Consider the following 15,211-nt stretch of genomic DNA (forward strand, 5'->3'; position numbering starts at 1 on the left):
ACAACTATTGTAGTTTATCCGAAGCAGGGGCGGATCTAGGATTTTCTCGAGTGGGTGAGGGCGGATTTTGAAAAAAAAAATTTGTCGACCTTTTTTTAGGTCGACCAAATAAAATTTCCGAGCTCTTCCAAAGCACTTAAGAAGACCCAGTTTTGGTAAAATTTTGTGCGCAGCAGGCAAAAATTTGAAAAACAGGCAAAAAAAGCGTTTTTAGGCATTTGTGGAAAATGCTGACCAAAAAATTCGGCGCCTCAAAATTAGTATATATGGCCGCCAAATGCGCCTTTAGAAAAATTTTAGGGTCAGTCACCAAAAAATCTCAAAATAGTACAAAGGGGGGACCCTTTGGGTCGGCAGGGGGTCGAAACCCTGAGAGGAAATAAGCGTCTGCACCCCTCCTCAAACCCGCCCCTGAACCGAATTACAGCGAAGGTCAACCACAAATCAATGGACTACTATGGTCCTAAAGACAATGTTATCAGGTTTTTTTTGTTCCACTAAAGATTGCTCCGGAAAATTTAGGGTACAGTTTCTTCTGACCTTCGAAGATTTAAGAAACTGTGAAACAAGATTGAAAGTTTAGGCACAACAAAGAATCCTCGAAACGAGTTTGAAATTTTTAAAAACCTTTTCCGGTTCGCTTGCGTTAGTCGAGAAAATAAAACCTACTCTTAGAACAGTTTTTGAAATATTTCGATAGTGATCAGTGAAATATCTTTGTTATCAGTGCAGTAACCGTTCTCGCTTTTTTCTTAACTTGTTTTGACATTTTTCTGCCATCTAATTCGATGTAACTTTTGGACACAAATGTACTCTTTCTGACTATGAAACATTAGGAACAAAATAAATTCTGATAACTCTTCTGTAAATTCAAGCAGAACATAAAAGCAAATTTTAAAACTCAAAATATCATCACATGACTAAAAAAGCGACTTACACATCAAAGTTTTCAACTATTTGTAAATATCTCAATAAATGTTTCATAAATATCAATTGAATTCAATCAACTAAATATTCAAAAAACTCCAGTTTTCTTCCATACGCCAAACAATCCACAATATAATTCACATTAACAACAGGCACAGAATTCGCTTCAAAAGTCGATTTAACTTCTTGCGAAAATAACATTTCGTCAGTTGCAATTGCAAAACATTGGCCGATTTCTAACTGTGACCGTGTAAATCTTTCTCTAAACGCAACATCAGCGCCTGATAACTTCAACACAGTCGACAAACAATGATTTGTTCCAATCGAAACTGGTAGGAAAAACGTGATACCATCAAAAACACGTGATCTACTATGCGGTTTTCGCCATTCGATAAAATCGCCTGTTTTTCGGTCGATTCCAGACGGTAAAACATAGTGCGATTCGTCGACGAGTTTCATGGCCGAAATACTGTCTTGGACGAATCTTTTTCCTGATATGCATGGTATATTGAGTGCCAAAGCGGATAGGTAGTTGACGGTTGGGACATATTTAGGAGCCAGTAAAAACACTTTGCCTGAAAAATAGGATTTGTAAAATAAAACTAGAAAAATTATTCTTTTTATATGAAACTTTTTACAAATAAAATGATGGGTACTGTTTTTATCTTTCAAAAGATGGGTACTGTTTTTAAAAATCTACAAGAGACGCTAGATATATTGGTTGAATAACCAACGTAGCTGAAATTGCTTAAAATGGTCAAGGATACCGACTATCAATGACATTCGAAACTCACCTATGAGTTTTTTGTCCAAATCCTCCGCAAGCTGTACAATTCGACCTCCATTACTGGAAATGAGTTCGACCAGTTCTGGATCGGAGACATTTTCTGGCTCTAAATTCTCATCACGCTCCAATTCTTCGTCTTCATCTGAGCAAACAAAACGTGACACTCCAAGAACAAAAAAAAACTATCAAAAATGATCCCAAAACCCAGATTTTCAAACTGCTCGATTGTCCCAGCACCAAAAATCCGTGAAAAAAAAATGGGACACCAATATTACTTTTTGTTCCGACCAATGTGACACGCTAAGAGCGATGTGTTTCGGGTGTTTTTTTGTCTTTCACGCAAAATAAGGAACCACGAGTGATCATGAGAAGTCCAGTGATGTAATATAAAAACTTTTTCAGTCGTGATTCGAACGATCTTAAAATATCCCAAAAAATTGTCCCAGTATCGAGAAAAACAATTTAAAATTTTTTTTAATTTTAGCCTAACCTTCAGCAGAAAAAGCGAAAGAGCAGGCTTACAATAGCTTATTTAAGCTTAAATTAAGCGTGAATACTTAGTTTTACTCGAAATAAGTTAGTTCTTAGATTTTTTAGCGCCATTTTCCCCAAAGCCTCCAAAAAGTGACTAAAAACGTCTCTTCTGACTCGTTTTTTTTTTTGAAAAATTTGCTTGCGAAAGGTGAAAGGTATTATTGATAAATATGGTCATAATACGGATTTAGGAGAGCTCTATTTGGTCGAAATATATTTTTAAAGTTTTTTTTAAAAATACCCTCCGCGACGAGAAAATCTTAGGTTTGTCACTGTAATAAATATCAACACAAGCACACCACTGCAGATCGATAATTTCTCACTGCGATTGTTATCGGAAAACCTTATTATCGAACATGTTTTTAATGAACAGAACAATTAATTCGACAAAATCGAATTGAAAGCGTACCTTCGTTTGTATCCTCAAACAGATCTAAACTTCTCCTAGTATCAGATGCTACAGATGGTCTCATTTCTCTTTCGCAAGATTGTTTGACAGATGAAGAAGCGTCCATTAGGAAAGTATCGTTACTGTACTTGTACCCTGTAAGCATGAAAGACACTCCAGTGAAAATCTGAAAACAGAGCAAGCTTAGTTGTCACTTTTGTTCTTCAAAAACAGAATTAATTATCAATTTAAAAAGATTTTTGTCTTAAAGTTTACTCAAAATCCAATTTGGTAAAATCCAATCTGTTATTTCAACTGAAAATTAAAAAAAAAAACTTTGCAGAGATTGTGGTCGGATATCTTTTTCTATTTCCATATTAACCATTTTCTTTAGTTTCCTTAGAAATTATCAACTTACAACACGGCTCTTTTTCCTCCCCATCTGTGAAATTTTACGAGTTAAATATTTGTCACTTTGTACAATTGCTCTGAGAATTGACATGCAGAATAATTAAGCCAAGTCAAACATATTTGGTCCTAATCTGGATTGCATAAATATGCGGCGCATAATCCCGCATAGTTACCGCATCATAAGCTTAAAACTCAAAATCGAAGAAATTCAGCAAAAATGAAGCATTTTGAGCTAACTAAAAGACTACCGTGAGAAAATTTTTTAATTTCTACAGAAAAATTCGACGCTTGAAACGCTCAAGTACCCCCCAAAAAAATTGAAATAAAATAAAGAAAAAATTTCGGGTTCAAATGAGTTGGGAGGTTCGTCAAAAGGCTAATTTGGCAAAATCTGACCTTTTTTGGCAAAATTTCGACTTTTTCCTGGAATTTTATTTTTTTTTCGCAGTAAGGCCCACATTACTAATAAATACTGCCCACAGTCCACATCGCAAAATTTAACTACTGGAGCCCGAAGGGGGGTTGAGAAATTAGACGACAAGCAAATTAGACGAAGGCACTTATAAGGAAATTAGACGATTTTGCAAACTGCAGTTGTGAGAAAATAGATGAAAGTGAGAGAGATTAAAATTGTTTGCAGACAACATTTAAATTTCGGTGAACAACAATTATACATGTCAATCATGCATAATTTATTCCATTCGAAACTCTCCTGTAATATTCGGATTTGACATCTTATGTTCAAATCAGGGGCGGATTTAGGGGGGGGGGGGCAGACGCCCCCCCCTCTCAGGGATTCGACCCCCTGCCGACCCAAAGGGTCCCCCTTTGATACTTTTTCAAAAATCCATTTTTGGTCGACCGACCCTAAAATTTTTCTAAAGGCGCCTTTGGCGCCAATATATACTAACTTTGAGGGGGAGCGCGCGCCAAAAAAACGCGATTTTTTTGTCAAAATTTTTCAAAAATTGCCCAAAAACGGCTTTTTTGACTGTTTTTTCAAAAATTTGCCTGCGGCCCAGAAAATTTAGCCAAAGTAGGGGCAAAACAGTGCTTTATGAGAGCTCGAAAAATCAATTTGGTCAACATAAAAAAAAAAAAGGTCGTCAAAATTTTGGAAAATTTTTTGAAAATCCGCCCCCCCCCCCTCGAGAAAATCCTAGATCCGCCCCTGGTTCATATAAACTAATTCTTTTGATAAGTGTTGTCACTTATGTTCCTTTTTGTATTTGTAAAATTTGGCTATTACGAAAAAATTTTAGTTGGCTCTTTCCTTTTCATAGCAGTGAGTGACGTCTTAAGTGTCCGATCTGTAAAAAAAAATCCATCTAATTTCGTTTTTGTAACATCCGTCTAATTTTTTAGGCCCCTCCCGAAGATTTTTGCCAAAACTCGTCATCATTTTCATCCTTCGAAAAATATTCGTTACAGCATTAAATTGATGCTAATTTGGAATAATGGGGGCATAAAGACATAAACGCAAATACAGCAGCCCCAATTGACAAAATCGATCATTGCAGATATTTTTAGGTCATATAAATAATTAAAGCATCAACAACTTCAAGTATATAACTTCTTTGTTGGTGGCTCAAATAAATTTGGGCTCCAATTGCTGGCTTAAAAACGAAAAAGCTTTAACTATATAACTTCTTGATTTGGACTCAAACTGCTGGCTTAAATAAAAAACTTTAACTGTCTAACTTCTTGATTTGGGCTCAAATTGCCGGCTAAATAAAAAACTTTAACAATATAATTTCTTGATTTAGACTCAAATTGCCGGCTAAATAAAAAAACTTTAACTATATAACTGACCTTATGAGTTTTCTTTGCAGACAGCGCTTGTTCTGTCGAGTCCGAAAGTAATCGATCAATGCTGGTTCTTTTTAGCTCCTTCAGCTTTGGAGTTCTAGGTGTTCCCATTTTTTTGCTGTCTTCTTTCGATACAAAGTCACTATTTAAACTCAGTGATAAGCAAAAAAATAACCATGATTGACATTTTTGCGAATTCATTCTTTTAAAATTCAGAAAAAAATTGATATTTTCATATCTTATGGATTTTCCAGGCTCTAAAATTAGAAAATATTAAATAAAAAGTTCAAGATTGGCCAACCGAAACAGAAGTGTGTAAAAGTATCTGAAGATAACGTGTTCGGAAGACCAAGGTGTTGAGAGTTCTGGAATCGAGAGTGTTTTCCACCCAAAAACAGGTACCACAAAAAAAAACGCCTGATAAACTCGAAATATATATCATATTGAATCCCTTTCAGTCGTGACTTGGTCAATATTTTGAAACTCTCGAAAAAATGGGATTTGAATATTTATTTTTATAGAGCCATTTAGATCAAGTTAAATGATCGACTCAGGAAAAAACACTCCAAGACAGTTACTTCCTTTTCAAGAAATAGTTGGGAGCAAAAAAAAACAGATTTTATTCAAAATAAAATGCTCATCACTGTTCGTGCTAAAAGAGCTTATGATTTTTCTAAACGGAAACAGCAATCATCATAATTTGTTCTATTTAAAAGACTCGGCTAATTAAAACAAGCTCATCACTGTTCGTGAATTGGCGGTGGCAAAGGTCTCCGAAATGGATCGTCAGCTGGATTGTATTTTGTCTTCCACCTTTCGTCCTTCGCATCCAGACTGAGACTCTTGAACATGAGGTTGATCTTAGGACTCGGAGACAGAATCTTCTCTTGGGACAATTTTGTCATCACTGATTTGAGGTTCTGCAGTTCAATTATTACCTAAATAATAGTATTACCAATTACTAAATATGTTTTTCTATATAACTCCCAACTGACCTTTGAAAAGGAAGGGTTTGTTGACCCAAAATTGATGTCTTAAGAGTGTACCATGGTCGGACCCTCTGAGTCGTCAAGGATTCACATTCAATTTCTAAATCAGCTACTGGTTGAAAGACTAACCTGGTCTCTTTTCATCGGCAAAACCTCCTGCGACTCTTCAAACAACACCATATATGCATAGTTGAACTTCGCCAACGTCCGGTCGAAGCAACTGCCCATAACCTGAGTAATAACTCCCCTTTCGAAACTCGTGCAGTCATTCGGATCTTTCTGGGCGTGAACAACTGAACTAACTGGTAATTTTTCATGGTTGAATATTCGCTTGTAGTGAACTTGCTTGCGAGGTATTTCATTGTCTTTTAGAGACTGTGGGTCTGCATCAGTTTCAGTCGATTCTGGTTCGTGATAAACCACAGTGCATTGTTGATGTTTCTTTGCTGAATCTTTAGGTGCGTTTCTAAAGCATGGATAACGTTATGCAATATGACCGAAACGTGTTTGATTCATGAAATGTTTATTTTACACGGAACGATAAAAAAAAGTGAGACACACTTTCTTTATACTCGACAATTTACAAACCTTGAAACTTTTGAACAACGCTTCAAAAATGCTCTTTTGATAAATTCAGCCACAAGTTCCAAAGTAAATTTCAAAAAACTCTTAATATCGTTTTGTGATAAAAAATTAATTTGCGATACGTTAAGGCATAAAACTCTTTTCATTTGTTTCTTTGGTTTATTTGATTGAATTAATAAGAATTTTGAAAATAGCTCTATATTGTGTAACAAAGCCAACAGACTGCTTGCTGCTTTTGAAAAAATTTTCTGCTTTTGAAAAAAAATTTGCTGCTTTTGAAAAAATTTTTCCAATTTCAAAGAAAAAATAATAGCCCTTAAATCTCTTTGAAATTCAACCACAATTTATGAACATAGCCAACAGACAGCTGGAAAAAAGAGTCAATGACCGCAAGTAAAGAAAAAAACTGAAAGTCAAGTGGAAAGAGGAAAAAAGCCATAAAGTCACTGATGTCCATATATGGCTCTTAAGATCAATTCTAGATAAAGGGCTTTTGCTAGAAAGGGATATTTAAGTTACATTTAAGTTAAAGCAATCAATTTAAAATCAACTCCAAACCAACTGAAATCTGGTCAAAAACACTACTTGCATAACTTAACTTAAAAAAACTATTTCGAAGAACAAAATAGATATCTTAAAATATCCCCCTTTGGTACCTGGTAACGAATTGCCACCCATTTAAATGAACATTTCAACGGTTAAGCATATAAGAACTTTGTACCTGGTAACAAATCCCCCCCTTTTGCAAAAGAAGAGGATAGTAAATGATATCCCAAAATATCGATCAACTTACTCTACTCGTTTGATCTCGGCCGGATAGTAGTACCTGTCAACCCAGGGAGCATACACTAAATTGCCCCCATCCAAAGATGCACCCCCACTGTTCTCGGAAGTGTAGAAGGTCTCTTCAGCCACAGGTGCTAAACTGGGACTCGTATCTTGAAGGTGGTTCATTTCTTCTTTCACGCTTCTTTTCCTTTGAATTTTGATTCTCGAAACTGATTCCTGAGAACAGTCAAAAATAACTAACTATTGTTACTTTAATTTTGGTATGAGCATCAGAGATATAAATAACAGTGTAACTAGATATCGTTCGAAATTGTTTTGGATTTCTTAGACTATCCCCCCCCTTTGATACGTAGTAACGAATTGCCACCTATAATGAACTAAATTAACGGTTAAGCATATGCGCATTGTGTACCTATTTAAGAATCCAAACCCCTTTCGCAAAAATATTTTATTATATTAGTTAACTAACCTTAGGTTGAATTTTGCTCGAAAGATCCACATTGCTAAATCAGGTGATGCATAAAAGATAGCGATCGCTTTTAAATGAACTTAATTGATGGTAACTTGGTTATTAGGCCGACTGTTTGATCGAAAACGCATTTATTACCACTATCATTCCAAATTGCATATTACTCATTTTTCGGTTTTTTTAACAATTCCAAAATTATCTTTAATCAGACATCAATTTTAACAATTTATGGCTCTTCAAGGTTATGTCTGAATATCGAATAAATTTCAAGTTAGTTAATTAGTTTATGAAAACAACATCATAGTAACACTTAAACCGCTAGGTCGATAGCATATATAAAAAATGAAGTTTTGGGGTTTAATGGTTAAGAACCCAAACCGCAACCAATATTTGTGCCAAAGTTGCGAAACAATTAGAAGCCAATCGATTCGAATTTGGGTGGAATTAAAACTCATCTATTCAAAGAGCACATTTATCAAAGATGCTCTGAGCACTTTTAAATGCAAAAAAAATTAAGGAAAACAATGTTTATGATGAAAAAACTACCTGTGATTCCTCTGAGATACTAGAAACATCCGCATTGTAGCTATCCGACTTCTCCAAACTATCCACAAAATGGACAAACCATGAGCACAATTCCACCACTTTGCACAACTCTCCATATGGTTTCAGGACTTCGTTTCGGTTTTGGTCACCCATCATTTTTGATATCAATGCTTTCATAGCTGTAAGGACATCAACTTAACTTAATGCTCACTAAAAACCAACAACAGCCTATTCTTGACGAACACTCTGTGGTTGCGATATACGGGTTAATTTCAATAAAGAGTCATTTAACGTATAAAAACAGAAAAACAAGGCTAGCTGGTTATTGTGCAAGTAGCACAGAATGTTCCGACCAGTCTTAAAAATTACTACAACAAAATTATTTTTTCAAATGATTGTCGTTTTTTCGGCGTGGTGTAATAAAGGAATCTGAGCAAAAAAGTAGAACATAGGCATCTTCGTCGGTCATTGTAAAATATGCAAATTGGAAAAATACTTTTGAAGACAAACAACAAAGATAAACAAAAAAAAAAACATTTTTTTAAAAAAAAAAAACTTTTTTTAATTTTTCGTAATTATTTTCCAAAAATTTTGAAGTTTTTGGTTCGTAATATGAAGCTAAAAACTCCAAATACTAACTCTATTTGAATTAAAGGAAATTTGAAGGCTTAAATTAAGCATAAATAAGCTAATGCTAGCCTGCTCACTCGCTCGAAATTGGACGGAAAATCAAAACTTCAAACCGGTTTTTCTCGACACTGGGAAAATGTTAATTAATGTCAGGCTTGCTGTTCCAGATTGAGTTGGGTTAATAATATATTCTGTACAAGGTCAACTGTTTTCATGGTAGCAGGAGAAGCATTCTGATGGCCTCTTTCAAGTCACCGCCTGTGTGGGGCGCAGATGTGCCATTTGACTTCTGGTTGAATGACGTCAAAGTTTGGCAAGCAGTTACAGACCTTACGGTGAAGAAACAAGGTCCCGCAGTTGCTCTTTCTTTGCAAGGAAGACGCAGAGATGTTGATCTTGAAATCCCGATTGCTCAATTGGGTGCTGACGATGGTTTAGACCAACTTCTAGTCAATCTGAAGGACGTTTTCGGAAAAGAAACGGTCGACCAACAGTATGAAGCGTACGAGCTTTTTGAGTCCATGAGGTCTTCTGATGGCGTTGTTCCTGAGTATATACAGGGTTTTGAACGAAATTACGACCGTATCAAACGTCATAGTATGGAGCTCCCAGATAGCGTTCTGGCATGTAAATTGCTCCATGGAGCGTGTCTTGAGCTATCCGAACGTCGGATGGTCTTGGCTAGTGCCAACAAGTTGGAATATTCGCAGATGAAAGCGGCTCTGAGACCTATATTTGGTGTACATTGGAGTGCAAATTCTGACGTTTCTAGAGTTACAAAAGATGAACCCGCTTTTGCTGCGACTGCAGATGATAACGAGGAAAATGGAGCTGCATTTGCAACGAAACGACAACAGTATCAGATACCTGCTTAAAACAAAGCGGAAAAACCCAGGTTTGAAGCCAAAACTGCATAAAACCCCGTAGACAAGTCGGTAAGAGTGATAACCTGTGGTATTTGTGGCTCTCGCAACGACTGGGTTCGCAAATGCCCCGACAGAGAACAAAATGGAGAAGTGGATTAAGAAAAATCCTCTCATTTGCTATTGACTGTAAACGGCTGCTCTCGGAGTGTGAAACTCGTACAATTCTTGATACTGCATGAACCAGTACCGTAGCAGGTCAAAACTGGGTCAAGAATTATATAGCGTGTTTACCAATAGCGTCACAAAGTCAAGTTGTTTATGTTAAAATTGCCTCATCCATCGTGTTTGGGGACGGAAACCGTCAAGAGTCCTTGTATGCAGTTAAACTACTGGCAAGAATTGGCAAAAATGTCGTGCCATATCATACGCGATGTTATCAGTGGCTCTTTGCCCATGTTTTTCAGTATCCAGTCGATGAATGCGTCCAAAATGATTCTTGGAACCTCGAGACGTCAATTGAAAATGGCAGATAACCCAACTCAAACACAGCTTCATAGAACCAGTTCTGGACATGTCGTTGTTGATCTTTTGCCAGAAGAGAGTGATTTCTACAGTTCTCTTGTCACTACGGATAGTGAAAACTACATCGGCAGTTTGCTCATTGTTCAGCCGATAAGTTGTGCCAGTTGTTGCGAAACAGCTAAATTCTCACAGAAGTTGTTCGTGCCTGCCTTGTATACCAACACTTTGGCAGGAGCCATTGCAAGCCGGTTGGGTTACCAATGGCCAGTAAATTCAATGAAACTGTGGCAATGGATCCACATCAGCTAGATATACGAGGTAAAACTGCCTATTATCTCCATATCATCGACCTGTTCACGAAGTTCTCAGTAGCTGTTCTCATTTTTGACAAACAACCGGATATGATCGTATCCAGAATGTTTCAGTTTTGGTTGACTGATCATTTTTGACTGATAATGGAGGCGAGTTCAACAACGAGAGTTTTCGAAAAAGTGCGGAAAAATGAATATTGCAGTCAAAACTACGGCTGCGTACAGTCCATGGTCGAATGGTAAAGTAGAAAGACATAACCAAGTCCTTACGCAGACATACATCAAGCTCTGCTGCGAAAACGCCAATTTTAGTCAACAACTAGCACTTGATCATGCGTCTTTTGCTAAGAACTGTTTACTGAATTCCTCGGGATTCTCGGCGTTCCAGTTCGTTTTCGGATTTACGCCAATGTTACCGTCGATAATCAGCGACAATTTACCGACACTATGCAGTTCGAGTGATCTGTCTGTGTATGCAAATGGAGTTTTGAACACTCTCCAAAAGGCTAGAGGCGTATTTACAAGCAGAATCGTCGTCATGGGTCAAACGTGCTCTAACGAAGAGAGTACGGGAAGTCAAAGAAGCTATCAGTGTTGGCGATAGCGTGTTCTATAAAAGAGAGAAAGTAAACTGGCGAGGACCGGCAACATTACTGGGAATAAACGGCCAGCAAGTTTTCGTGAAGCACGGAGGAAACAGTATAAGCGTACATTTGACAGAAGTCCGAAGCATTCACTGTCCTATGTTTTATAACGACGATGACGTAAATTTCTTGCGAGACACACCTTCCACTATCTCGGATGCGACAAACTTCAAACACGACGAAGTGGACAAAGATTTGTCCAATGAAAGCGACGGAAAAGCTGATAGTGACGAGGATTTTGTCCCCGAGAAAACTGATCACCAACCACAGAAGTCAGAAGTGGAGATATCCACAGATTTTGCCCCTCTCGTTCCGCAGTCCAACACGGAACGGTGTCCGAAGCGTCGAGATGTGGTTAAAATAGGTGAAAAATCATCAGAAGAACGTGAATGTGTCATTCTTGGCAGAGCTGGCAAGGCTAGTGGACGGAACAAGTTCTGGTTGAACCAGAACTTGTGCCGTCCACTAGCCTTGCCAGCTCTGTCAAGAATGGCACATTCACATTCTTTTGATGATTTTTCACTTATTTTAACCACATCTCCACGCTTCAGACACCGTTCCGTGTTGGACCGCGGAACGAGAGGGGCAAAATCTGTGGATATCTCCACTTCTGACTTCTGTGGTTGGTGATCAGATCAGTATAGAGAAATGGTAGAGTATGTAGAACCAGCAAACCTCACTGGTAAACAGGAGTCGATAGACTTCAGCAAAGTATACTGGGACACCGTCGAGATCAACACGGTGTTCATGACAGCCACTGAAGATGTTCTTGAGAAAGCCAGGACTGAAGAGTATAAAAAACTGAGTTTCTGGGACGTTTTTGAAGAAATACAAGATATTGGCCAACAAAAAATTAAATCTCGATGGGTTTATTCCGAGAAAAATAACGGGAAAGTTAAAGCCAGACTCGTGGCGCGAGGCTTCGAAGACGTTGAAAGGTCAAACTTGGTCAAGAACTCTCTTACTTGCTCTAGAGATACGTTCAGAGCTTTTCTTGCGGTCGCCAGTACAATGAGCAAGTGGATTTTCGGGAGCCTAGACGTAAAAGTGTGTTTTTACAGGGCACACTTATCAAAAAAAAGTGTGATTCTTCAGCCACTGAAAGAACTCCGACGAGAGTGTTTTGCTTGGAAACTAAAAAAATCATTAAATGGACTTGTGGATACCCCAAGAATGTGGTATCTCCGCGTACGTGATTTTCTCGAAGAAACCGCCAGAAATCAAAGTTTGATTCATGTTTGTTCACCCAGAGAGACAATTCGGGAATTTCTGGAGCTCTGGTTATTCATGTGGAAGATGTCTGTTACGTGGGGAATGACAGTTTTGAGTCCTCTGTGATAACTCCACTCAAAACTGAATTTTCAGTTGGTGCTGAGGCTGAACTACCCTTCAGGTATCTAGGCCTGGATCAAGCTAGAGGTGAAAACGAGAGTTTGATCGTTGACCAGGGTCACTATGTGTCAAAAGTCGAAGAAGTGCACTATCTGTCAAACTGCGTGAAAACTGCGTCAAAAACGGAACTGAGAACGTCCAATAAGGTTCTTAGGCGCCTGCATCAAACTACTGTCTCGAGACTGGCTTTCCCAGATTTCAAAATAACCGAAAATTGCGTAATTTTGTCCTTTTTCGATGCCTCATTGAACAACTTAGTCGACAGAGGCACACAAGCTGGGTTTTTAGTTTTATTAGTTAACCTGAAGACCCAAAAATTGTCCATAATGAATTGGAAGTCCTATAGACTGAAGCGCGAAGTTCGGAGTACGCTTGCCGCTGAAATGATGGCCAGTGCTGATGCACTGGATTCTGCCTTCTAGTCCAAAGAAATCATTGGGGACTTATGTGGCTACAATTTGAGGATAATCTCTCTCGTAGACAACAAATACCTAGTGGATTCAGATTATTCAACTAAAAATATCGTTCACAAACGGTTACGGGTCGAACTGGACTACTTGCGAGATTTTGTCGCACGAAGAGTAACTAAGTTTGTCTGGGTTCCTACGAGATATCAACTACCCGACTGTCTGACGACGTCATCGAAGAAACTGGCCAAAACCTTGCTATAGTGCCTACAAAACAAAAAACTGCCTTTGTTTTATCGGGAGAATAATGATGCGTTCGCTGAAAATGCAAAACTGCAAGAAAATGAGTGAAAGAAACGCGTTCTGCGTTTAATTCTGTTGAAATTGAGTCCAGTACATATAAACTGTCATTGTGCATTGTCTATGTGTGTGAGTGTAAAGTGTGATACATATAAATTGTCATTGTGCATTGTCTATGCATGTTTGTGAGTGTAAAGTGTGATAATATAATCATTTTGAGCCATGTCCACGGAAGTATTCAATTTTCATTGGTGATAACATATTCAATTCCTCATTCATTAACGGTGCTGCTCATTCATTAACGCGTTACACACGTGTTGAAGGAATTGTGTAGGTGCTTATTACGATAAACCAGTTTATAACATATTCATTTCAAGTGCTGTGATAGACCTGTCAACCATATTAAAATACCGTGAGATTGTTAATTAATGTCAAGCTTGTTGTTCCAGATTGAGTTGGGTTAATAATATATTCTGTACAAGGTCAACTGTTTTCAGAATCTTTTCGAATATTTTTAAAGTTCAAATCACGACTGAAAGGGCTTAAAATGATATATCACACGACCCTGTCTAATGATTATTTGTGGTAGCTTATTTTGCGCGGAAAACAAAACGAAAAAAAACTAAAACACACCCGAATACAAAGTGCCTCCCCATTTCCAATGGTAGGAACAAAAACTAAAACACACCCGAATACAAAGATCCTCCCCATTTAAAAAAAAAACCTGAACTATTTCTAAAAAATTATCGATGGACTTAAAACTTTTTGAATTTGGAGGAAAAAAAACCATAGCCAACATACTGCTGGAAAAAAGTCAAAAGTCTACGTTCATCGACTCTCAAGTTTACTTGAGAGATTTTCTGTGAACTGCAAGTAAACAGAAAAAAAATACCGACTTACTTTTTTGAGAAAATCTCAACGTTCGAATTTAACAGAAAAAAAATAGATGACCTTAAAAATCTTTGAATTTCAAGAAAAAATTATCATTGACACTTTTGTTAAAATTAACCCAATTTGAGAAAACTGAGTCAATATGTTTAAAAAAATGATTTGAGGTTTTTTCTGAGAAATTCGATAATTGAATTCCACTTTCGAAACTAGAAGTCGTTAACGTTTTTCACGACCTTTACACTTTTGTTCGATGGTGGGGTTTGCCTTCATTTTAACAAAGAAATGAATGAACTTGAAAAGAAACCAAAGTCAAATGCGAAAAAGTAAATTTGAGTCTCAAAAAAAACAAAAGGAATCATCCCGGCCTATATAAGATTCTTATCTACGTTCATCGACTCTTAAAAATACGAGCCTAAATATATGCATTAGCAAAGAACTGATAGTAGACAAATTGGAATTGATTTTGAATTTCCCTGAATCTCAAATCTATTCTCAAGTGACAGGTCTTCATAGCTTGTAGCAAATTCGTACCAATTTTATTCAAATACTCCTTTTAAAGTGTCGCTTATTTAGTGAGCGTTTAAGTTAAATGAATTCCTTTGAGTTTCGCTCTCGTTTCGTAATTGTGTAATCTGGCAAAAGAACAGTCTGATTTGGTGTCCGAATGAGGAGGAGTCTTGTCATTGTGACTGTTTTGATGACCGTCTGCACTTCCATCTATCGTCGGCGTAAAAGACGACTGGTCTAAACAGTGAGATTTTGGATCGCCTGAACTATCCCCCCTTTGAAAAAAGGGAAGGGGGGATTTTTTTAGAAGGTAAAAAGTTCACATAAACTTAACCGTTGAATTATTTTTTACAGGGGCGGCAATTCGTTCCTATGTACTAAAAGGGTGGATAGTTAAAGACATCCGAGTTTTTTAGGGATAAAGTATGCTAAAACAGTATTTAACTGACAAAGAAGACGCTGGAGCCTATTAAATCATCAATTGAAAACTCCCAAACATCGGTTTAT

At 37.3% G+C, this 15,211-nt stretch overlaps 2 protein-coding genes across 3 annotated transcripts in view; both read right to left on the reverse strand.

The window, feature by feature from the left end:
* The window catches only part of LOC134855606 (snRNA-activating protein complex subunit 3-like), a 495,355-nt gene that overhangs the window by 85,337 nt on the left and 394,807 nt on the right, over positions 1–15,211 (reverse strand). The window lies entirely within an intron of this gene.
* The window catches only part of LOC134855458 (uncharacterized), a 163,905-nt gene continuing 149,552 nt past the window's right edge, over positions 859–15,211 (reverse strand). The window contains exons 4-12 of one of the 2 annotated variants that reach the window (XM_063871989.1): positions 14,795–14,941; positions 8,235–8,413; positions 7,224–7,435; positions 5,975–6,311; positions 5,601–5,794; positions 4,860–4,998; positions 2,658–2,823; positions 1,722–1,856; positions 859–1,502 (exon numbers count right to left, since the gene is read on the reverse strand). In XM_063871989.1, coding sequence (XP_063728059.1) covers positions 1,000–1,502; positions 1,722–1,856; positions 2,658–2,823; positions 4,860–4,998; positions 5,601–5,794; positions 5,975–6,311; positions 7,224–7,435; positions 8,235–8,413; positions 14,795–14,941 — 2,012 coding nt within the window. In that variant the 3' untranslated portion in view covers positions 859–999. The remainder of the gene's footprint in view (positions 1,503–1,721; positions 1,857–2,657; positions 2,824–4,859; positions 4,999–5,600; positions 5,795–5,974; positions 6,312–7,223; positions 7,436–8,234; positions 8,414–14,794; positions 14,942–15,211) is intronic. The other variant, XM_063871990.1, reaches the window with a different exon arrangement.

The sequence above is a fragment of the Symsagittifera roscoffensis genome, chromosome 10 (genome assembly GCF_963678635.1).
Source record: "Symsagittifera roscoffensis chromosome 10, txSymRosc1.1, whole genome shotgun sequence".
NCBI classification, from domain to species: domain Eukaryota; kingdom Metazoa; phylum Xenacoelomorpha; order Acoela; family Convolutidae; genus Symsagittifera; species Symsagittifera roscoffensis.